Source organism: Bufo bufo, chromosome 10, assembly GCF_905171765.1.
Source record: "Bufo bufo chromosome 10, aBufBuf1.1, whole genome shotgun sequence".
Classification (NCBI taxonomy): Eukaryota; Metazoa; Chordata; class Amphibia; order Anura; family Bufonidae; genus Bufo; species Bufo bufo.
In genome coordinates, this window is record NC_053398.1 from 17,934,634 (window position 1) to 17,960,855 (window position 26,222).

A 26,222-nucleotide genomic window follows, 5' to 3' on the forward strand; every position below is an offset into this window, starting at 1 on the left:
AAAACTGAGCTGCAGAAAGCTCATGTGACCTATGGACACGATGTCATAGGCTGGGGATGAGGCCTCAGCCTTTACCTGAACACAGCCACCTCCAACAGCTATTTAGTGGGGACTTTGGGAGACGGACCCTCACCGATCAGATAATGATAGCCTCACCTGAGGGGTAGGTCATCAATATTTAATTTCCAGTGAACCCCTTTAAGAAACCATTGTAGAAAATATTCCTAGAACAGCTCCTATGTAAATGTTCTCTCGCACACAGGTGGATATGGTTTTATTGTTTTTAGTAACCTGAGTTTTTTTATTTTATTCTGATTGCAGTTTTAAGCATTGGAGAAGGAGGATTCTGGGAAGGAAATGCCAGGGGCCACGTTGGATGGTTTCCTGCAGAATGTGTGGAAGAAGTTCAGCCCAAGCCAAGTGAAGGGCGACAAGGTAAGACCGTCCTGGAATTACCAGTGGGAGCATAACCATGGTGTATATTGCGGTTTTATGGTTCTTCTGTGGTGGTCAATGCACCTTTACCTGCATCCTAATCTGTATTGTACGCATCAGACATATCAAGAAATTCCAAATGTTTTTTTCCTCCGGTAATCATTTTTTGTCACTAAATCTGTAGTAATGAAGACTGGTGCACACGGGCATCAGTTTAAAGGCTATGGACACCTTCAAGGACATTTTTGCATGATTACATGCTACTCATTTTGGGCTAAAAATAATTTTAGTAATTGATTTAAATGTTAAGCCCTTTCCAAGTTACAAGGGTTAAAAATCTGTTTCTCTGCAAGCTGTCAGTCTGTTTTCTTTCAATCCCGTCATCTGAGGGCTCATATGTAGCTCTTATCTCTGATCTGACCTCATAAAAACTTTTTTAAGCCGTTTTTGTAACGGTGTGATAAAAAATGAGCTATAATGAGTGTTCGAGGTCAGGAGATCAGTTAACATGAACCCTCAGATGACGACACTCAAAGAAAACAAGGTGGCAGCTTGCAAACAGACTGATTTTTTTTTTAACCCTTGCATCTCAGAAATGGCTGAACGCTTTAAAACTAAAAAACAATAAAATAAATCATTAATCATTAATAAAATTGCCCCAAAGGTGTCCATCGCCTGTAGGATTTGATTACACCATGCCATATTGGGAAAACGTCTGAAAGGGTCTGGAGCCAGAAAACCTTTTCAATGTACACATAAAAATGCTGCCCTACGCTATGCCCAAACTACCACCCCCTTAAAGGGGTTTTCTGAGATTTTGATATTGATGACCTATCCTCGGAATAGGTCATCAGTATCTGATCGTTGGGAGTCTGACACCCGGGACACCACCACAGATCAGCTTTTTTGAGAAGGCACCAGCACTACTGTGAGTGCCGCGGCCTTCTTACAGCTTACCAAGCGCACCGGCGTACATTGTATCGCGGCTGTGCTTGGTATCGCGCTCAGTCCCATAGAAGTGAGCACAGCCGCTATAAAGTGTACGTTGCTGTGCTTGGTAAGCTGCAAGAACGCCGCGGCACTCACAAGAGTGCTGGTGCCTTCTCAAAACAGCTGATTTGCAGGGTCCCGGGTGTCAGAACCCCACCGATCAGATACTGATGACCTATCCTGAGGATAAGTCATTAGTATCAAAATCTCAGAAAACCCCTTTAAGATCTTTCGAAGGGCGTGCGTTGTTGCAACTGTACACATTCGTGGCTGGATTGTATTTGATGCGCTTATTTAGTCTCTGGTGATCAATGTCCTATATAACATGGTATGGTTTGTGGGAATGTATAGCCGGGGTGTATTTTTAGAAGATGCATATATTTTCTGTGCCATTGTCATGTGAGGGAGGCGTTGGAAAAGGTGTGCAGGAATCTAATGTATGTTAACGAATGTGTGACATCAGTGAAGGAGCAGAGACTTATATCAGGGTACCTACCGGGTATGTAGAGGCCAGAGATCTCTGCTGAGGCTTGTGGTATGTCAGACCCAGCATGTGTAAACTCATTGGCATGATGCTTATGAACGTTTTCCATATTCAGAATGTATTTCAACCAGCTCATGTGAAAAACATCTGCGAGGCTTTCCCACCTCATCTGGGCAGGCCCCTGGGACCCCCGAGCACGCCAAGCCTTTGTGGTTGTTCTTCTTTGAAATGAATGTCAGCTATGGAAAGTGCAAAGTGGTTTCCTTTTTTAGATTTGTAGGACCCTGCTGCGGTATTTTTGATGGGAAAAACCCTTTAATTAATACCTTTCCACAGATTTAATGCACATTTTACAGTAATTGGGGGGGGGGGGGGGGGGGGGGAATTACAATGGCCTTCACAATTCCCAGGATGCAGAATAAGGGAGAAGGAGCTGGAGCTGCCGAAGGTTCCTATTGTGGAGCGACTCTTCATTTTGCAAGGGCGATTCTAGTGCCTGACTAACCCGCAGAAAGGATTGTCTACTTGGAATGCAAACCGTACATACGCTGAGGATGGAGTGCGAGGGAAGGGGGCATAAAAGCATCCGGAGTGCCAAGAAAAGGGGGCGATGCTGCCAGTGACATAGAAAGGTGGAGATAGAAAAAAACATCTATATCAAATTTGTATCTCTTTTACCAACATGGTCTGCTGAACCCTGACCTTCCTGACCCCCCCCCCCCCCCCCCCCCCCCCCCCCCCTCATACACATGCACACTCTGTTCAGATGGAGAAGAGTAAGGTGTAAACAAAGTCCTGATCCTTCCCTCCCCCGACATCTACCATCGGGGTAAAGTGGGGACGCCTTCATGCACATTACAGTAGATAGTCGGCCGGACCCTCAATATCAGCATGTTCAGTTCACCTGTATCTGATATCTTTTGCCATTGTAAGAGATCCATATTTGTGGACTGTGCCGCCATATAGTCAGGGTTGTGTCTTGCCCTTTACTATGGACATTTTTATTTCATTGCCGTGAAATAGATTGAAGATTGCACTTATTTTTTTTTTTTTTTACTCTATCGTCCAGGATTGGTGAGGAAAATTCCCAAAACGCGGGGTCATTTCCCTGTTACCAGCCCTCGTCCTTGTTTGTGCTGCGCATGTAATTAACCTACATAGACGACGGTCTTCCTGTAGGCGCTGTGCATTATTTAGAAGATCTGAGTTGGATGAGAGTTGAAAGCGTAGGGGGCAACGGGACCTTCTGACTCAGGAATCTGCGCCGTGCAAACGGCTTGTTATCAAGGACGATGTTAATAGGCTCTCGCATGTCCTAAAGGCTTTTGTGCACCCGCGATCCAACACTTGAAGTATTTCGTAGTCAGAGGACAGAACGGGTAGAAAGAGATGCAAGGGGGTGGGGGGGATATTTGCAGAATGGCCAGATCACTTGTGCTGATGCAGCAGCTCCTAACTGTGGCCTGGGGGATATTAGGCTTAAGAGCTCATGAAATCCTTCAGAATATGGGTAGTAGCATAGAACAGATACTATCATAATACCGTGCATGCTGTCACTTGTAGTCCTACGCCGTGTTTGCTTTTGGAAACCTACAGCATGAAAACACACACACGGTTCTTAGTCATTGTTCCTATAGGCCTGCGGATGTAGACTTCAATTTAGGCTTTCTTTCTAACACAGCGCCACCCCTGCCCCACTCCTTTTATGATGGCGAACTCTGATGCGGCCATCATTAGTACCAAGGCAGAACCTACTTTCATCACTGAACAGTCATGGCCGCATCAGAGTTCACAGGAGAGCTGAGGAGCACCTACTACCATCATGCATGGTGTGGAGACACACAGGACTAACCCCAGATGTCATGATGTTGAGCACCAATAGCTCTCATGCCTGTTCCCATCTGGTATTCGTGGAGGGAACATTGATCTTTGGTATGTCCAGGACATAATGGAACCAGTCCCACAACCTTTTCTGACTCGCTGCCCGTGCTACACAACATGCTCTCCAGGGTGTCCGTCCAGCAACGCCATTGCTAGATCTCTCCCCCATTGAGAATGTCCGGGTCTGGAATGGGGCGACAGATCTCCCATGCACCGCAGCCGAGCAAAGTGGAAAGAGCTTGGAATGTCCACAGGAGGATCCAGCATCTGTATGACCGTCACCATGCTAAAGGGGCAGCCTGTATCACAGCAAGGGGAGATGCCACCCAGTATTAATGTGACCCTGCCTCATTATATACCCTGCTGCAGAACCCAAAATAAAGGTGGCACCACCTTGCCTGACCAGTGACCAGGCACCACCAGCAATTTATACTTTGTCAGTGTCAGCTCATTCACATTAAAGGGGTATTCCCATCTCAGACTTTGATGGGTCCGCTTCTATCTACATGCGCGGCCAGCCTCTCTTCACTGCTGTGGGAGTTCTGAAAATAGGTAAGTGACTGGAGAGCACGCAGGGTGCGCTCTCCTTCACTTCAGGGGCCTCATTCTTGAGATAGGTATACTTCTGGGACCTGCCCCTATCTGACAATGATGGTGATATGCCATCAGTGTCTGATATGGGAATACCCCTTTACAGTTTCCAGGTGTACTTCTTTATTTTCTGGCAGTGTACATTGAGTAATATGGCTTTCAGAATGAACGCCATATTTATAGGACATATAAGTCGTGTAAAGTGGATGAGATGGAGCATGACTAACTTCCTCCAAAAAAATCTTTCATTTGGAAGAAATCTCATGAGGAAGGGGGTCCACGCTAAGTTTTGGTAAAGGGCCCGTCTGTGCACTCCCCTGCATGTGAGCATTAGAACTGGAGCAATGGTAGTAGGCGGCCTGGTCTGAAGAATCACGTTATCTTCTACATCATGTGGACGGCCGGGTGCATGTCACTTACCTGGTAAGAGGATGCACTGTGGGAAGAAGGAAATCCGTCACGGCAGTGTGAGCCTCTGGGCTGCTTTCTATAACCTCTAGAACAGGGATGCTCAACCTGCGGCCCTCCAGCTGTTGTAAAACTACAACTCCCATCATGGCCTGCTGTAGGCTTATAGCTGTAGACTGTCCGAGCATGCTGGGAGTTGCAGTTTTGCAACAGCTGGAGGGCCACAGGTTGAGCATCCCTGCTCTAGAACGTCACACCAGCTGCACTGAGCTGCCACAGACGGCTCACAACTCTGCAGTGGGACACAGCGTCCTGCGTACAAGATGTCCCCCTAGTGGTGGCTAAAAGCAACTAAGATTTTTAGTGCATGTGCGGAGGAAGAGTACAATGTTCTGTAGTAATGAGACAGAGGGAGCCTGTAATGTAAAGACAGGAGCACTGAATGCCAGTGACATGGCATGTCCTGCAGTATTATAGGGCCATGCCCTGTGTGCACATGGACGAGCACCTTCCTGTTTTCTGCTCTGGTATTTACATGTGGATTTCACTCTCCCTATAGGTTAATGCCATGTATAATTAAATTAAGAAGCGGCAGTGTAATTGTGTTTGCCGGGCAGAACTAAGCTGATTTGCTCTTGTAGTAATTAGCGCGCTGAGGGTATTATCGCCATATGTCTGCAAACTGAATCAATGTGCAATCAATAGACTAATAACCGGGGCCCGTGTGAAATCCTGCAGCCTCCTATATTAGGAGAAATGCACAGAACTGAAACCAGCTCACATATGACATGTTGTATGCTTGTTCATTAACAGGAACATTTTCCCCTGGGGCTCCAGCGTCTGCTCTGCCTTTATTGTGTCAGTTTGCACTTCACCTTCTGGCATTCCATTCTTCAACCAGCAATTTTGTGTTGATCCTATGCAACTTTAAATGCATCAAATGATATTTGTTGGCACTTTGTTCTCCATAGTATATCACAGTAGGTATATACCATGTGTTCTCCCAGTGTATATCACACTAGATATATACTGCGTGTTCTTCTATCATATATCGCATTAGGTATATACTGCGTGTTCTATTGTATATCACACTAGGTATATACTGCTTGTTCTCCTATTGTATATAACACTCGGTATATACTGCATGTCCTATTGTATATCGCACTCGGTATATAGTATATCACACTAGGTATAAATTCAATATGTGAGAGAAAATCTAAATCGCACATCCTCATTACTATGCTTTTGATATAACAACTGTTTTAAATCACAGCATGATAAAACATGGCTATACAGCACTATTATCAGTCTATTGCTGTGCACTATTAGGAGGCATTAGTATACAGTTTGATCAAAGAGCATAGGCCCACTTACCACGACAAGGTTGCCTCTTCAAGTGGGGACCTACTCTAACTTTGGCGCGGCACTGTGCGGCGACTATCGTGCCCCCACACCGCTCCAGCAGGCAACGGGACCCAGCAGCTAGGTATATACTGCGTGTTCTCCTATTGTATATCACACTCGGTATATACTGCGTGTTCTCCTATTGTATATCACACTCGGTATATACTGCGTGTTCTCCTATTGTATATCACACTCGGTATATACTGTGTGTTCTGTTGTATATCACACTCGGTATATACTGCGTGTTCTCCTATTGTATATCACACTCGGTATATACTGCGTGTTCTCCTATTGTATATCACACTCGGTATATACTGTGTGTTCTCCTATTGTATATCACACTCGGTATATACTGCATGTTCTCCTATTGTATATCACACTCTGTATATACTGTGTGTTCTCCTGTTGTATATCACACTCGGTATATACTGTGTGTTCTCCTATTGTATATCACACTCGGTATATACTGCGTGTTCTCCTATTGTATATCACACTCGGTATATACTGTGTGTTCTCCTATTGTATATCACACTCGGTATATACTGCATGTTCTCCTATTGTATATCACACACTGTATATACTGTGTGTTCTCCTGTTGTATATCACACTCGGTATATACTGTGTGTTCTCCTGTTGTATATCACACTATGTATATACTGCGTGTTCTCCCTTTGTATATCACACTATGTATATACTGCGTGTTCTCCTATTGTATATCACACTCGGTATATACTGCGCGTTCTCCTATTGTATATCACACTATGTATATACTGCATGTTCTCCTATTGTATATCACACTCTGTATATACTGTGTGTTCTCCTATTGTATATCACACTCTGTATATACTGCGTGTTCTCCTATTGTATATCACACTCTGTATATACTGCGTGTTCTCCTATTGTATATCACACTATGTATATACTGCGTGTTCTCCTATTGTATATCACACTATGTATATACTGCGTGTTCTCCTATTGTATATCACACTAGATATATACAGGGAGTGCAGAATTATTAGGCAAGTTGTATTTTTGAGGATTAATTTTATTATTGAACAACAACCATGTTCTCAATGAACCCAAAGAACTCATTAATATCAAAGCTGAATATTTTTGGAAGTAGTTTTTAGTTTGTTTTTAGTTTTAGTTATTTTAGGGGGATATCTGTGTGTGCAGGTGACTATTACTGTGCATAATTATTAGGCAACTTAACAAAAAACAAATATATACCCATTTCAATTATTTATTTTTACCAGTGAAACCAATATAACATCTCAACATTCACAAATATACATTTCTGACATTCAAAAACAAAACAAAAACAAATCAGTGACCAATATAGCCACCTTTCTTTGCAAGGACACTCAAAAGCCTGCCATCCATGGATTCTGTCAGTGTTTTGATCTGTTCACCATCAACATTGCGTGCAGCAGCAACCACAGCCTCCCAGACACTGTTCAGAGAGGTGTACTGTTTTCCCTCCTTGTAAATCTCACATTTGATGATGGACCACAGGTTCTCAATGGGGTTCAGATCAGGTGAACAAGGAGGCCATGTCATTAGATTTTCTTCTTTTATACCCTTTCTTGCCAGCCACGCTGTGGAGTACTTGGACGCGTGTGATGGAGCATTGTCCTGCATGAAAATCATGTTTTTCTTGAAGGATGCAGACTTCTTCCTGTACCACTGCTTGAAGAAGGTGTCTTCCAGAAACTGGCAGTAGGACTGGGAGTTGAGCTTGACTCCATCCTCAACCCGAAAAGGCCCCACAAGCTCATCTTTGATGATACCAGCCCAAACCAGTACTCCACCTCCACCTTGCTGGCGTCTGAGTCGGACTGGAGCTCTCTGTCCTTTACCAATCCAGCCACGGGCCCATCCATCTGGCCCATCAAGACTCACTCTCATTTCATCAGTCCATAAAACCTTAGAAAAATCAGTCTTGAGATATTTCTTGGCCCAGTCTTGACGTTTCAGCTTGTGTGTCTTGTTCAGTGGTGGTCGTCTTTCAGCCTTTCTTACCTTGGCCATGTCTCTGAGTATTGCACACCTTGTGCTTTTGGGCACTCCAGTGATGTTGCAGCTCTGAAATATGGCCAAACTGGTGGCAGGTGGCATCTTGGCAGCTGCACGCTTGACTTTTCTCAGTTCATGGGCAGTTATTTTGCGCCTTGGTTTTTCCACACGCTTCTTGCGACCCTGTTGACTATTATGAATGAAATGCTTGATTGTTCGATGATCACGCTTCAGAAGCTTTGCAATTTTAAGAGTGCTGCATCCCTCTGCAAGATATCTCACTATTTTTGACTTTTCTGAGCCCTTCAAGTCCTTCTTTTGACCCATTTTGCCAAAGGAAAGGAAGTTGCCTAATAATTATGCACACCTAATATAGGGTGTTGATGTCATTAGACCACACCCCTTCTCATTACAGAGATGCACATCACCTAATATGCTTAATTGGTAGTAGGCTTTCGAGCCTATACAGCTTGGAGTAAGACAACATGCATACAGAGGATGATGTGGTCAAAATACTCACTTGCCTAATAATTCTGCACGCAGTGTACTGCGTGTTCTCCTATTGTAAATCACACTATGTATATACTGCATGTTCTCCTATTGTATATCGCATTAGGTATATACTGTGTGTTTTCCTATGGTATATCACACTAGGTATATACTGCGCGTTCTCCTATTGTAAATCACATTCTGTATATAGTATATCGCACTAGGTATATGCTGCATGTTCTATTGTATATAAATTAGAGAAACGACTGGCACTCACTATGTGGGTCACATCAATCAGCATTTATTGGCCGCCAGCTCAGCAATGGAGTATAAGCAGCAAAATGAATACAACAAAAAATTAAAACAACACGGTCTCCGGAATGACCTAAAATACCCCTAAAAAAGATAAAATATAAAAAATACAATGCACTGGTAATAGATCCTATATGTAGAAAGAGGATCCTCTGAATATAACGCAGTATGGTGGGTGAGAAATCTTATCCCCTAAATGTATTCTCAATAATCTACTTGGCAACAATGTTCCTTTGCAAAAAGGCAATGTATGTCCGAATAGTTCGTATTGGAGATACTGGCCCTTTAAGTAGAGGTGAGATGTATCACAAGGTCCGTTGGTACCTTTCCCAATGTCCACAATATATAATATATGTTAGTCCGGACCCAATGGGATTATGCGAACTTCAATGACTTTTGGTGCTCGATGCTGCAGGGAAATGTCGCTTACCGGTGTATGTACGTCTCCGGCAGTCCCGTTGAACAGCTTACTGCACCACTCGATATATACTGCGTGTTCTTCTATTGTATATCGCACTAGGTATATACTGTGTTCTCCTATTGTATATCACACTAGGTATATACTGTGTTCTCCTATTGTATATCACACTTGGTATATACTGTGTGTCCTATTGTATATCACACTAGGTATATACTGCATGTTCACCTGTTGTATATCACACTCAGTATATACTGCATGTCCTATTGTATATCACACTAGGTATATACTGCATGTTCACCTGTTGTATATCACACTCAGTATATACTGCATGTCCTATTGTATATCACACTAGGTATATACTGCATGTCCTATTGTATATCACACTAGGTATATACTGCATGTTCACCTGTTGTATATCACACTCAGTATATACTCTGTGTTCTCCTATTGTATATCACACTGTATATATTGCTCAGTGATGCCTTGATATCAGCACAAATTACGTACACAGTTATAATGTATGATTTTCTGTGCCTATGACTTTCTACATTTTGCAAATATATAATATTATTTCAAAGCACACATTCACTAAGTTCCTTCAATCTATCAATTAACACATGATGAGTTGTAGCTATCGCTCAGCGTGAACCCCTATGATTAATTTGGCGCAGCTTGTGACTGTCCGTTCTAAATTTATTCTATTACAAAACTTTACTAAATGCGGAGAAGTACTTCAGTCTTAAGAATTATCTGAATGGTTAGTACTTTGTATTGGTTCAGTTGTAATGTGCAGTGAAGTGCATTCTACTTTTTGTCCACTAGATGGCAGTGTTTAAATTCAAAACAATATACAATGTAACAAAACCATCCAGGCTGTGTGGTCACTGTAGTTGTCGGCTGTACAGTCTGTCTACATTTTTTTGATGATTGATTTTGCAACAAGCTGTCACCCCAATCCTTTCCCACAGAAAATACCTTGGTATATGGATGCATTCATGCATAAATGCAACACTAGGGGGCCGATGAAAGAGGCCTCTGATGTGCTGTCATGAGATTTTTATATCCATCTTCATTTGTTAGGACTTGATCTTGTCTTCAAATAGTTGTTTATGGCCGAATATCAAAACCAATCCTGAAGATGAAGGTAAATGGAGCATTGTCGAGGGGGTTTAGTACAGGTAATGTTGCCGGATGTGCCCCTTCCCCCTTTACTGTATGTATACAGGGAGTGCAGAATTATTAGGCAAGTTGTATTTTTGAGGATTAATTTTATTATTGAACAACAACCATGTTCTCAATGAACCCAAAAAACTCATTAATATCAAAGCTGAATATTTTTGGAAGTAGTTTTTAGTTTGTTTTTAGTTTTAGCTATTTTAGGGGGATATCTGTGTGTGCAGGTGACTATTACTGTGCATAATTATTAGGCAACTTAACAAAAAACAAATATATACCCATTTCAATTATTTATTTTTACCAGTGAAACCAATATAACATCTCAACATTCACAAATATACATTTCTGACATTCAAAAACAAAACAAAAACAAATCAGTGACCAATATAGCCACCTTTCTTTGCAAGGACACTCAAAAGCCTGCCATCCATGGATTCTGTCAGTGTTTTGATCTGTTCACCATCAACATTGCGTGCAGCAGCAACCACAGCCTCCCAGACACTGTTCAGAGAGGTGTATTGTTTTCCCTCCTTGTAAATCTCACATTTGATGATGGACCACAGGTTCTCAATGGGGTTCAGATCAGGTGAACAAGGAGGCCATGTCATTAGATTTTCTTCTTTTATACCCTTTCTTGCCAGCCACGCTGTGGAGTACTTGGACGCGTGTGATGAAGCATTGTCCTGCATGAAAATCATGTTTTTCTTGAAGGATGCAGACTTCTTCCTGTACCACTGCTTGAAGAAGGTGTCTTCCAGAAACTGGCAGTAGGACTGGGAGTTGAGCTTGACTCCATCCTCAACCCGAAAAGGCCCCACAAGCTCATCTTTGATGATACCAGCCCAAACCAGTACTCCACCTCCACCTTGCTGGCGTCTGAGTCGGACTGGAGCTCTCTGCCCTTTACCAATCCAGCCACGGGCCCATCCATCTGGCCCATCAAGACTCACTCTCATTTCATCAGTCCATAAAACCTTAGAAAAATCAGTCTTGAGATATTTCTTGGCCCAGTCTTGACGTTTCAGCTTGTGTGTCTTGTTCAGTGGTGGTCGTCTTTCAGCCTTTCTTACCTTGGCCATGTCTCTGAGTATTGCACACCTTGTGCTTTTGGGCACTCCAGTGATGTTGCAGCTCTGAAATATGGCCAAACTGGTGGCAAGTGGCATCTTGGCAGCTGCACGCTTGACTTTTCTCAGTTCATGGGCAGTTATTTTGCGCCTTGGTTTTTCCACATGCTTCTTGCGACCCTGTTGACTATTTTGAATGAAACGCTTGATTGTTCGATGATCACGCTTCAGAAGCTTTGCAATTTTAAGAGTGCTGCATCCCTCTGCAAGATATCTCACTATTTTTGACTTTTCTGAGCCTGTCAAGTCCTTCTTTTGACCCATTTTGCCAAAGGAAAGGAAGTTGCCTAATAATTATGCACACCTGATATAGGGTGTTGATGTCATTAGACCACACCCCTTCTCATTACAGAGATGCACATCACCTAATATGCTTAATTGGTAGTAGGCTTTCGAGCCTATACAGCTTGGAGTAAGACAACATGCATAAAGAGGATGATGTGGTCAAAATACTCATTTGCCTAATAATTCTGCACGCAGTGTAGAACACCACCTCATTGTGCTAAGAAATCACACCAGTCTTAAAGGAGTTTTCGATTGGTCATCAGTATCTGATTGGTTGAGGTCCGACTCCTTGCATCCCCACCCATCAGCTGCTTGAAGAGGCCACAGCCTCCACGCAGCTTTCCGTAGGCCAGTGACATCACGTTTACTGGTCACATGGCCTAGGCACAGCTCAGTCCCATTCAAGGGAATGGGACTGAGCGGCAGTACCAAGCACAGCCGCTATACAATGGATGGCACTGTGCTTTGTGAGCTGCAAAGAGGCCGCAGCCATCTCAACTAGCTGATCGGCAGGGGTCCCAGGAGTCGGACCCCCACCAATCAGATATTGATGGCCTGTCCTCAGGATAGGTCATCAGTTTAAAACACTTGAAAAAAATCCTTTAATGACCGGGCAATTTTCCATTCTTTCATTTTCATATGTTACTCTCACCCTTCTCAGAGTCATAACTTTTTTATTTTTCTGTTCATATAGCCATATATGTCAGGGCTTGTTTTTGCAGTTGTACTTTCTGATGGCACTATTGACTGTTGCATACAATGTAGTGGGAAGCGGGGGAAAAATTCCAAATGGGGTAGAATAAAAAAAAAAACACAATTCTGCCAGAGTTTTATCATTTTTTATTTTTTTTTACATCGTTTCCTATGCGGTAAAACTAACCTGTTATTTTCATTCTCTGGGACACTGCAAGTTCAATGGTACCACATGTTTTGTTTTTGCATCACCATACTGTATTCTTACCCCCATTACTTTTTTTATTTTTATGTGTACGGAGCTGTGTGAGGGCTCATTTTTTAGGGGGCAATCTGTACTTTTTATTGATACAATTTTGGGGTCTGTATGACATTTTGATCACTTTGTATGAAATTTTTTTGGGGAGGTGAGGCGAATCATCAATTCTTTCTGCCGTATGGGATAAATATATATTTTTTTAATACTAAGGGTATTTTTGCCCACAGCGATACCAATGCTGTTTATTTTCTAAAAAAATTTATGTACTTTTATTTTAATTTTGGGAAAAGGGGGTTGATTTGAATTGTGTTTTTTTTTTCAATTTTTTTTTCGATTTAAAAAAAAAAAATTCTTTTCTTTCTTTCTTTCTTTCTTTTTTTTCTTTCTTTCTTTTTACACTTTTTAATAGTTCCCCTAGGGAACATCATTTAGATTGCTTTTCTCATAGACTCCAATGCATTAGCACTGGAACCTATTAGAATTATACTAATGGGGTCATTTATCAAACTGGTGTAAAGTAGAACTGGCTTAGTTGCCCATAGCAACCAATCAGATTCCTCCCATTTATTTTCCAAAGGAGCTGTCCAAAATTAATGGAATCTGATTGGTTGCTATGGGCAACTAAGCCAGTTCTACTTCACACCAGTTTGATAAATGACCCCATAAGTTCCTATAGAGCTAGACAAGCTGTCCATAGGAAGTAATGTGCGGCAGCCCTGTACCATTCCTGAGGACAGGGGCTGCAGCACACTACATGTGGCTTCCCTGATCCTCACCAGGGGGAGCCGGAGCATGCGCTCCTGGTTTTTATCTTCCCAGATACCGTGTTTACATTTCACAGTGGCATCTGAAGGGTTAAAAATCCTCGATCAGCGTTACCACCGGTCATAGACATTAGCCCCACAACTTAGCCACATTTTTTATGTTTGGGTCCCTGTAATATCTCTGCCCAATATCTGGGCTTCTCCTGGTTCCCCGCATTGTCTGTTTTGAGGCATTGAGGGGGCCTAGGACTCCTGGACTGCTGGTCAGTCATGCTGGGGGTTGTAGTGTTCTATGTTTAGATGGTAGAGAACTGTACAGTATTACGCTCTGGTCCAGTGGTCGGTCATGCTGGGGGTTGTTGTGTTCTATGTATAGAGTTTAATAGAATTGTATTGCGGTGATGTCCAGTGGTCGGTCATGCTGGGGGTTGTAGTGTTCTATGTACTGTATAGTGTATAATACAACTGTATTGCTGTCATTTTCAGTGGTCAGTCATGCTGGGGGTTGTAGTGTACTATGTTTAGATGATATAGAACTGTGTTATAGTCCTGTAAAGTGGTCGGTCATGCTGGGGGTTGTAGTGTTCTATGTATACAGTATAATAGATTTGTATTGCAGTCATGTCCAGTGGTCGGGGGGGTTGTAGTGTTCTATGTATACACTATAATAGAATTGTATTGCCGTCATGCTGGGGGTTGTAGTGTTCTATGTATACACTATAATAGAATTGTATTGCAGTCATGTCTAGTGGTCGGTCATGTTGGAAGTTGAAGTGTTATATCTATAGAGTATAATAGAATTGCAGTGTGGTCATGCCCAGTTTTTGTAGATGTTGGAGGTTGTAGTGTTTTATGCATAGAGTATAGTAAAATTGTATTATTCTTTATATCCACTTGTTGGGGGTTGTAGTTTTCTATGTATAGAGTATAATGGAATTGTATTGTGGTATTGTCTAGTGGTCAGGTGAAGTTGGGGGTTGTAGTGTTCTACATATACAGTATGATAGAATTATGGTTTTGTTGAGTTGTCTGACCAAGGTGGGGGTTGTCGTAGTACAATAGAAGCGTTTTATGATTTCTGCTGGTCAGATCATACAGGGAGCCATGTTCTGGGTCTGTATACGTTCTTGATGGAATAGATTCAGCCACCCAGCAGACAATACTCCAGCCCATTACATTCACATATTGGCAGTGATTCATAGTGCATCCCATTAGTCTGTAGTCAGTGTTTCATCTGTAGTTTAGGAGGATCATTTTAGTGTAATTGACCAGCGATTCTGAAAATTATCCATGTATTTTAAAAGAAAATTACAGGTTGGAAAATGCATCAGAATATGCGCTTTTATTATGCTTACACCAATCGCACAGAAACAACTGCAGGTCGTTTACTGAAAATGTAGAAGCCGAACACAATAGCCAATTGTCCTCACTTTGTGATGTCGGAATCAGAAATCACAACCCTTTTGGTGCTGTTATTATTTGATATTTTGGCCAAAATTAGAAAGCTCACAGGCTGCTTCAAGGGTTCTTACCGTATTACGAGTCCCTACTTTAAAATTAAAAGCAAATCGAAAAAAAAAAAAAAAAAAAAAAGCAATCAAATTTGCAACACTTGGATCGGCAACAAAATTAGACACTTAAAGAGGTAGTCTAGAATTTTGTTATTATTGATGGCCTATGGGATATTTGGGTTGTTAGAAATTATCTCCTATCCACAGGGACCTACCGCTGGGACCCCCACAATCACAAGAACAGGGGCCCTGCAGCCTCCCTGAAATAAACAGAACGGCTGATTGGTCATGCGCGTGCGGCCACTCCATTCATCTCTATGGGAATTCCGTAGATAGAGGAGCCCAGTGCGACCAGCCACACTGTTCATTTCAGGGGGGTACAGGGCCCCCAGTCCCGTGATCAGTGGGGGTCCCAGCGGTAGAACCCCCAACAATCTAATAGTTATCCCCTATCCACATAACTTCTAACAACCAGAACACCCCTTTAATAGCGCACTGTAAGTGCCATAGAAGTGAATGCAAGGGTCAGATTGCCCCAGCGAGCCTGTAAGTAAATGATAGATGCTGGTCTTGGGATAACCCCTTTAAGTTTATCTCTCCAGGGAGCTGTCCAGGATTTCAGGAATCACTTGATGTGATTGTATCCAGTCCATCGTCCAAGTGCAAATACATCTTGGTGAAGAGCTGTCAGCAGCCAATGTGATTGGTTAAAAGGGTTTTCCAAGCATCAGATATTCATGACCTATCCTCAACACCCTCCGCCGATCAGATGTTTGAAGGGGTATCTTCATTGTAGCATACCAGGCACAGCGCCGTACATTTTATAGCGGCTGTGTTTGCTATTGCAGTTTTCAGATATTTACTCAAATGTTACGGTGCTCCAGGTAGACGTGACACCACAGGCCACGGAAGAGGCCACAGCAATTGTCCAAGCGCTGGGGTCCTTCCAACAGCTGATTGTCGGGGTTGTCACAAATTGTACCCCTGTATCCCTTTCAAGTCACCTCTGAAACTCCTTTACCAGCATGTCTCATGTACATATATACAGTACAGACCAAAAGTTTGGACACACCTTCTCATTCAAAGAGTTTTCTTTATTTTTATGACTGAAGGCATCAAAACTATGAATTAACACATGTGGAATTATATACATAACAAACAAGTGTGAAACAACTGAAAATATGTCATATTCTAGGTTCTTCAAAGTAGCCACCTTCTGCTTTGATTACTGCTTTGCACACTCTTGGCATTCTTTTGATGAGCTTCAAGAAGTAGTCCCCTGAAATGGTCTTCCAACAGTCTTGAAGGAGTTCCCAGAGATGCTTAGCACTTGTTGGCCCTTTTGCCTTAACTTTGTGGTCCAGCTCACCCCAAACCATCTTGATTGGGTTCAGGTCCGGTGACTGTGGAGGCCAGGTCATCTGGCGCAGCACCCCATCACTCTCCTTCATGGTCAAATAGCCCTTACTTTCAAAGTTTTCCCAATTTTTCGGCTGACTGACTGACCTTCATTTCTTAAAGTAATGATGGCCACTCATTTTTCTTTACTTAGCTGCTTTTTTCTTGCCATAATACAAATTCTAACTGTCTATTCAGTAGGACTATCAGCTGTGTATCCACCTGACTTCTCCTCAACGCAACTGATGGTCCCAACCCCATTTATAAGGCAAGAAATCCCACTTATTAAACCTGACAGGGCACACCTGTGAAGTGAAAACCATTTCAGGGGACTACCACTTGAAGCTCATCAAGAGAATGCCAAGAGTGTGCAAAGCAGTAATCAAAGCAAAAGGTGGCTACTTTGAAGAACCTAGAATATGACATATTTCAGTTGTTTCACACTTGTTTGTTATGTATATAATTCCACAAATGTTAATTCATAGTTTTGATGCCTTCAGTGTGAATCTACAATTTTCATAGTCATGAAAATAAAGAAAACTCTTTGAATGAGAAGGTGGGTCCAAACTTTTGGTCTGTACTGTATATATATATATCTCTTAACATCTCAGGCGGAGTGTCCTTTCTGCTACAGCTCTCTCCCTATCAAAGCTCCGTGGGATGGATGGATGGATGAAGGGGGGGGGGGGGGGGGCCTTTTTGCTGCAGCTCTTTCCATGTCACTGTCAGTAGATGCAGCTGGTGGCAGCTGAAGGATGTAACTGAGCACGTGCGACCACCTCGGCGATGTGGACAGAGAAATAAGGGAAAGTACAAACAGCAGGGGGTACAGATACATTTTATTGACTAGCTCAGTGTTCATACACCCCAGAAATGTCAGCCTCTTATGGCCAGTGTGAAAACTTTTTTAATTTTTTTCTGTATAGATAATAAAAAAAAATGTATGATGAAATCCTGACCCAGTCTGTCCTTTTGAATTCCCTTTATTCAGCGCATATTGCTGCACACTTCGCAGTTTCCTTTCCCTCGTAACTTGTAGTTAACGCTGCAGCTCAACTGACAAAGATCCGATGTCGGCAGGATGAATTCTTGTGCTGTGCATGTGGCAGCCTTTATTATTATTATTATTTTTGTAGGGTTTCTGATTGAAAAGTCGGTTCCTTTCTATGTGCGCTGATGGCATCTTGGTCCCATAATAAGGCGCAATCAGAAGGTTTTTCAGGTGTAATTGGAGAATGGGCTCTGCAGGTGCGCCATGAATTAGATATTCCTTCAGAGTTTCTTAGAAGATGTGCGAGTGGCGTCAGTTCTGCTTGAATGGCTGCTTGAGGCGCGAATTCTGTCCCACCAGGATTAATCCTGTTCAGGAGATGTCTAGAAGTGGCTTTCAATGGACCTGAAATGCGCCTCTTGATCGCACTCCCTCTGAGACCGTCTACCTTATTAAAAAATACGAACACCGTGATTTGCTTAAAGGGCACCTCTTTTGCCCAGGAGGCGGCCATTTTTTTGGGCTGTACCGTTTTTTCCACTCACTGTAAATGGGATATTTCTTTATTCCGGACTGAACTGCAGTGAGTTGTGCAGATTTCACACTTGCGGCAGAGTGATCCGGCAAGCAGTTCCGTCCCCGGAACAGCCTGCCGGATCAGGCAATCTGCATGCAACCGGACAGCATTTGTAGACTGATTCGGATGCGGATCCGTCTCACAAATGCATTGCAAGAATGGATCCGTCTGTCCGTTTGTCATACGGACAAATGGATCAGTTTCTATTTTATTTTTTTATTTATTTTTACCGGATCCGGCATTCCGGTATTTTGAATGCCGGATCTGGCACTAATACCTTCCTATAGAAAAAAATGCCAGATCCAGCATTTAGGCAAGTGTTCAGTTTTTTGGGCCGGAGATAAAACCGTAGCATGCTGCGGTATTATCTTCGTCCTGATCAGTCAAAAAGACTGAACTGAAGACATCCTGATGCATCCTTAACGGATTGCTCTCCATATCAGAATGCATGGGGATAAAACTGATCAGTTCTTTTCCGGTATTGAGCCCCTAGGACGGAACTCTATGCCGGAAAAGAAAAACGCTAGTGTGAAAGTACCCTTACTAGACAAGAAGCAGAAGACTGAAGGTGAGAGGGCGGATTAGGAAATTCCTAAGGGTATGGGGCACACAGCGTATTTTTGCCTTTGAAAAACTGCGGAGAAATCCATGAAAAAAAGCTGGGGCCGACCCTGGGATTTCTGCCACGGATTTGCCGTTGTATGTGCATTGAACCAGGCTAACTACTGTGTGGCCACACTTTTTTTTTTTTTTCTTTTTTACCTAATGTGATGAATACATGGCGATATTTGCGTGGAAAACCCATCACATGACGCTTTTCTAGCATTTTTTAATTCTATTCACCTTTAGAAGCGAATAGAGGGGTAACTGCGCTTCCGCTGTACACTCTTCATGGAAGTTTTTGGAACTAGACAAGCAAGCTCGCTTGGCTCTTTCTGGAACTCCCATAGAAGTAAATGGAGGGCATGCCACTCTACTTTGCTTTGGGGTCCCCCATTCTAGAGATAGGTGTGGGTCACAGAGGTAGGATCCGCACCTATCTGACATTGGTGGCCTATCCTAGCGAGATACCGCCCAAGTGTGAGATGGTACAGCTACTTCAACTGTAAGTCAGTAGAGAAATAAAAGCACCACAACAAATGACTTTTTGTTTGCTGTGGCATTTTTTTTCTCCACTTTTTGTGTGTTTTTGGGAGATCGGATTAGCACTATTATTTTAAAATGCAACATGTGCCAATTTTTTTTCGAGCTTTTTTTTCCCTTAGACCTCCTGTGGACTATAGAAAATGTGTGAAAAAACACCACCCAAAATAGCATGCAAAAACCACATAAAGTTCAAGAATGTGACTCTGGATCAGTACAGGATAAGTGATGTATGTACACAGTGACTGCACCAGCAGAATAGTGAGTGCAGCTCTGGAGTATAATACAGGATGTAACTCAGGATCAGTACAGGATAAGTAATGTAATGTATGTACACAGTGACTGCACCAGCAGAATAGTGAGTGCAGCTCTGGAGTATAATACAAGATGTAACTCAGGATCAGTACAGGATAAGTAATGTAATGTATGTACACAGTGACTGCACCAGCAGAATAGTGAGTGCAGCTCTGGAGTATAATACAGGATGGAACTCAGGATCAGTACAGGATAAGTAATGTAATGTATGTACACAGTGACTCCACCAGCAGAATAGTGAGTGCAGCTGTGGAGTATAATACAGGATATAACTCCGAATCAGTACAGATAAGTAATGTATGTACATGATAAATCTACTAGCAGAATTGTGTCCGCAGCTCTGGAGTATACAATAATGTATAAATACCATCAGAAAAGCCGCCGCCGCTTCTGTAAATGCAATCTGTGGGCTTCTCCCGCTATGTTTGGAATCAGTTCTTTACCTGGTTATCCATATTTTCAGTTATTTCTACTGAGCTAATTTCTCTGCAGTCATAGGTGCTCTATGGTCATCGAGTGCTCACTGTGATTGACCTCCTTGTACATGGGAGAACAGGAACTCCGCTCGCTGCAGCCATTGGTTTACTAAATAGTGCAAGCCTTTACTGGAAAAATCATCCTCTTTATAAAATGACAATAATTATCTATAAAGATGTGAGGTAATCCTGGGTAAAGACTGCTCTGATAATTTCGCTGAAAAGCCATTAGACTACAATTTATAGTGGCAAATGAGGGAGCAATTATTCTTAGATGGATTTCTTTTGTATTTCAGGCAAAAAAAACGTACACATGCTAGTAAAAAATATACCGTAATAATAAAATTGCCTGTTTTCCCACACAATAACTTCTGCCTCATGAATCCGCAGAGGAATTGGTAACCAGGGATTCTCCAATTCTTGTATTTATTTTAATAGTTTTTTTAGATTTATATTTTATTTATTTTGAAGCCATGATCTGAATCAATCTTCATCTCCTCACAGTTACACATCAGAAGCCGCCACGTTGTTGACTATAAATTTTGAACAGTTCTGTGATACAGTATTATTATTCAGCGCGGTTTACGTGCGTGTCTGAGGTTTCATTTGGAGCCCTCACCGCCTGATCTGTGCGCACACTGCTGTTCTTGCCGTCAAATAGTGGACACTACGACACCCATTAGAAGTCAGTGAAGGCATTCAGACATCATTTTTTTAAATCCACGACCGCAGGGGGCGTTTTCCTCACTGCTGTGACGGAAATTTTCTGCAGGCTTCATTGTTGGAAGCTTATAATCTTTGAGACCTACTCAGGTAGGAAGACCTTGAATCTCGTTCTGAATTTACATGAGAGATGGCCAGAACATCTTTGAGACCTTCATCACAAATCGGAATCTCATGTTTCACAAGTGCCTTTCACTCACCACTCACACACAACACATGCCACACACTGACCACTACACATCATACTTAGGCCCCTTTCAGACGAGCGAGTTCCATGCTCCGGACTCGCAGCGTGAGTATGCAGCAACTCCCGTCCTGAGCTCCCAGGCTTGACCGGGTCGCATAGCATTATATTGATTTATGATGCTATGTAACCCTTACAGTTCTGGTATGTATTGTATAACACTGACATAATGTCAGTGTTATACAATACATTCCGGAACTCTAAAGGTTATATAGCATCATAAATTAATATAATGCTATGCGACCCCGTTACTGCTGCGAGTGCGGAGCGTGGAACTCAAAATGAGCACAATGCAAAGATGTACATAGCATTTAAATATTATTTTATTTTAAATGAATTTTGTCTAGGGAGCAATCATCAGGAGAATTAAAATGGCCACCGTCCTATTAGATCACAGAACACCTGTCCTAATCGGACAGCAGGGCAAGTTACTTCACCACACTGAGCTAAAGAGCTGCCTCATCCTCCTCTCTGCTCTACTTGTCAGGGATTAGGATCCTGAATTCGGCTGATACGATCTTCAGAAAGGAGGTGGGGATGTGGCTGGTGAGCAGCACCACTTGTATGCAGTCTCCATTACCACAGTCTGTCCTGTCCGTCCTCTCTGTACTTCATGTCTCCTCCATTCCTGCAGAGATTCAGCTGAAGATCTTATCTGTATTCAGCTTCATAATCCCTGACTGGTATGGCAGAGAGGAGGATGAGGCGGCTCTTTAGCTCAGTGTTGTGAAGTAACTTGTCCTCCTGTGTGATTAGGACAAGTTTTGTGTGCACTAATAGGACGGCAGCCATTTTATTTCTCCTAATAATTGCTCCCTAGACAAAACGAGCCATTATAACTAATCAAAGATATTTGTAAATATACTTATAAAAAAGTAATATTTAAGTATTTTTAATTTCTTGTTTCCCGGAGAAACCCTTTAAATTGTAATTCCTTGGTGGATCATGGGCAGCTCTCTGCAGACCCTGTCTTATTTGTCTAGTAGAGGGGGGTCCTGAACCACAATCTGTAACATGCATGTGACCTATTAGGGAATTAGAACAAGGGTCTTCCTACTTTGCCTTCAGTTGACAGACTCCCTGATTCCACATCATCCCTCGCCTGTGCGGCAGTGGCCTGTGTGCGTCCGCTCTTCACAGAACGTACGCCATGGAAAAATATAAAATTTCTCCGCTTTCCCCTGGTATCGCCAGGATGTGTCCTGGAATTTGCGAGCTCTGGCCCCTGCTGTGCGCATGACATTGCATCGACCTTGTGCACACTCGTCCATCCACGCCGCCTCTGTACATCTCCTTTCATACAATGCTACTTGCTCAGTAAACACTCTCCCGATGTCAAGGATGAATGTTTGTTCAGATTGTGAACATAAATGTTACCTAGTGACAAGTCTCCTCCGGAGCCTGACCATTAGTACATCTCTGTTGTCATGGCGATGTTTGTGCTGAGGGTTTGATTGTAGCGTCTTGATGTGAATCATAGTTTCTCAGAATAGGCAACTGTTACCTCACTGCAGCAACGGTAAGAGAGCGGCAAGACGGCACAGGCTCCTACCCGCAGGACAAGGCCTTATCAAATCCAGGGATTTACAAAAAGCCGCCTATTCCCGGATAGGTTTATGCTGGGATGTAACCTGTATCCATGGTGGAGGGGCCACTGGAGCTGGGGTGCGGAGGTAGCAGTTGCACTGATGCCTAAAGGGGCCAACATGTCCTCTGCCACATCAGATCTCAGTATATTATGAGTGGCACATGTTGGTAGAGGGTGGCCCTGTTAAAGATTTTGCATCTGTATATTTTGCAGCTATAATTTAAAGGGCATCTGTCAGCAGTTTTGTACCTATGACACTGGCTGACCTGTTGCATGTGGCAGCTGAAGGCATCTGTGTTGGTCCCATGTTCCTATGTGCCTGCATTGCTGAGAAAAAAGGAGTTTTATTATATGCAAATGAGCCTCTAGGAGCAACGGGGGCGTTACCATTACACCTAGAGGCTCTGCTCTTTCAGGCATCGGAACTCTCAGATAAACAAAAGAAAAACAGTGTTTTAATCAGGTGGAAGTGTCAGATATGTGTCTATGCAAAAATTTGGATAGGGAGGTCGCTGGTGACAGGTTTGCTTTAAAGAGCACTTGACACCTCTCCCCTGGGTGTTACCGGGAAGTGTCCATACTCATCTGACACCCTGACAATGCTGCCAGTGACAGACTGTGCAGGGACTCACCCACAACTGTCACCTCTCTCGACATGTCTGGCTTAGTAAATACTAGTATTTGCCATGCAATAACATTTTTGGAGCATCTTTTCTTATAACTCAGCATTGTGCAGTTTTGCTGTTATTCGCTCCGAATATTTATGAATATTGGCAACTTTTATCCCTCTTGTCCAGTTGTGTGGCCCTACACAATGTGACAATGTCAGCGGTAAAAGAAAAGGTGTAGAGACACACCTAACTGATAAAATCCAGTTGTCAATTTATGCATTTCTAGGAGAAGTAACAGAGGAATGGCCCAATGGAAAATATAGTAACATACTAACCTAGTTTATAAGGCTGAAAAAAGACATATGTCCTTCCAGTTCAGCCTGTCCTCTGTAGTTTATATAGATACAGTATACTGTCCTCTGTAGTATATATATACAGTATACTATCCTCTGTAGTATATATATATATATATAGTATACTGTCCTCTGTAGTATATATATATAGTATACTGTCCTCTGTAGTATATATACAGTATACGGTCCTTTGTAGTGTATATACAGTATGTTGTCCTCTGTAGTATATTCATATACTAGCAGAAGGACCTGGCTTCGCACGGGTATATTTCATCTATTTCATTTAATGATTGTGGGAGTGTCGTTAAAAGATATCGACAGTATCCCCCATAACAGTGACCTCTACAGCACCCCACCCCTTTAACAGTGAACTCCACAGTGCCCCGCCACTTTAAAATGGGACCTCAACAGCAGCATATCCCCTTAACCATGACCTTCCCAGCAGCCCGCCCCTTTAACAGTGAGTTTCACAGCACTCCACTCCCTTGACAGTGACCTACTCAGGGGCCCGACCCCCCCAGTGACCTCCACAGTACCCTGCCGCCTTAACAGTGACCTGCACAGTACCCCGCTGCCTTAGCAGTGACCTCCACAGCAGTTGCCCCTTTAATAGTGGCCCCTGCCCCCTTAACAGTGACCTCCACAGCGGCCTGCCCCCTTAACAGTAACATCTACAGTGAACGCCTCTTTAACAGTGACCTCCACAGTGCCTGCCCTTTTAATAGTGACCTCCACAGCACCCTGCCCCTTTAATACTAGGGCTACACGACAACATGTGTCGCACAATATTTTGTCTTAACAATTTTTGTAATGATAGTCTCTGGTGTTGCACTGTGACATGCTGTGACTGTGACATGAAAGTTGCAAAAAATCCATCCAAGATGGATTTTTCTGCGACTGTTGCGTCGCAGTCACAGAATGTCACATGTCGCAGTGCAACTTCATAGACTATCATTACAAAAATTTTCACGTGACACATGTAGCAGTGTAGTTGTGCACTATGTGTCATGAGACTTATTGTCGTCGTGCAGCCCTAGCCTAAAGCTGACCTACAGAAGTAAAGAAAAATGGCTGGTTTGTTATGGAAACCTGGAGTAAAACTGTGTGTATGTGGACTGGAGACTAAGGGCCTGCAAGCTTCTATTGGCTGATAAGGGACATGTGACCGTGTGTATGGCAGTTGGATTATGAGGTTAAATACTGGCAGGCTTGTATTGGCTAATGCAGGTCATTTTTTGGGAATATCTCAGAAACGGTACGTCCTAGAGAGCCGAGACCCCCACAAGATTTATTTCCAGGTAGCAAGGGATGTGTATACCAAGTTTCGTTGAAATCGATGGTTACGTTTTTGAGTGACCTTGGAACATACATACATATACCCACACATACTTACACATACTATACTTATATATATACAGTCCTGATCAAAAGTTTAAGACCACTTGAAAAATGGCAAAATTTTACATTGTTGGATCTTAACAAGGTTCCAAGTAGAGCTTCAACATGCAACAAGAAGAAATGGGAGTGAGACAAAACATTTTTTGAGCATTCAATTAATTGAAAATAACGAATAAACTGAAACAGGCTGTTTTTCAGCTGATCCAAATTTTAGGACCACATGCCTTTAAAAGGCCAAATCTGTGCAAAGATATGGATTCATTGTCATTTTCTGTCAGGTAGTCACACGTTGTGATGGCAAAGGCAAATAAACTCTCCCTTTTTGAACGTGGTCGGGTTGTTGAACTGCATAAGCAGGGTCTCTCACAGCGCGCCAACGCTGCTGAGGTGGGACGCAGTAAGACTTAAATGATCCTGAGGGTTATGGAACAAAAAAGTCAAGTGGAAGACCCAAAAAAATGTCATCAGCACTGAGCCGGAGGATCCAATTGGCTGTCCGTCAAGACACTGGACGATCCTCGACTCAAATTAAGGCCCTTACTGGACCTGACTGCAGCCCCATAACCATCAGACGGCATCTGAGACTGAAGGCCTTTAAAAACAAAAAACGTCTTCAAAGACCTCGTCTCCTTGAACGCCACAGAACTGCTCGTTTGGACTTTGCAAGAGAGCACCAAACATGGGACATTCAAAGGTGGAAGAAAGTTTTATTCTCTGATGGGAATTTTTTTTAACCTTGTTGGTCCTGATGGTTTCCAACGTTACTGGCATGACAAGCAGATCCCACCTGAGATGTTTTCTACGTGCCACAGTGGAGGGGGCGCCATAATGGTCTGGAGTGCTTTTTCCTTCAGTGGAACAATGGAGCTTCAGGAAGTGCAGGGGCGTCAAACAGCCGCTGGCTATGTCCAGATGTTGCAGAGAGCATTCCTCATGACTGAGGGCCCTCGTCTGTGTGGTAACGACTGGGGTTTTCAACAGGACAACGCTACAGTACACAATCCCCGCAGGACAAGGGACTTCTTCCAGGAGAATAACATCACTCTTTTGGCCCATCCTGCGTGTTCCCCTGATCTAAATCCAATTGAGAACCTTTGGGGATGGATGGCAAGGGAAGTTTACAAAAATGGACAACAGTTCCAGACAGTAGATGGCCTTT

General features: G+C 42.9%; 1 protein-coding gene across 3 annotated transcripts in view; it reads left to right on the forward strand.

The window, feature by feature from the left end:
- Positions 1–26,222, forward strand: part of SHANK2 (SH3 and multiple ankyrin repeat domains 2) — a 514,254-nt gene that overhangs the window by 247,013 nt on the left and 241,019 nt on the right. For all 3 annotated transcript variants that reach the window (XM_040409073.1, XM_040409075.1, XM_040409074.1), the window contains exon 13: positions 322–435. In XM_040409073.1, coding sequence (XP_040265007.1) covers positions 322–435 — 114 coding nt within the window. The remainder of the gene's footprint in view (positions 1–321; positions 436–26,222) is intronic.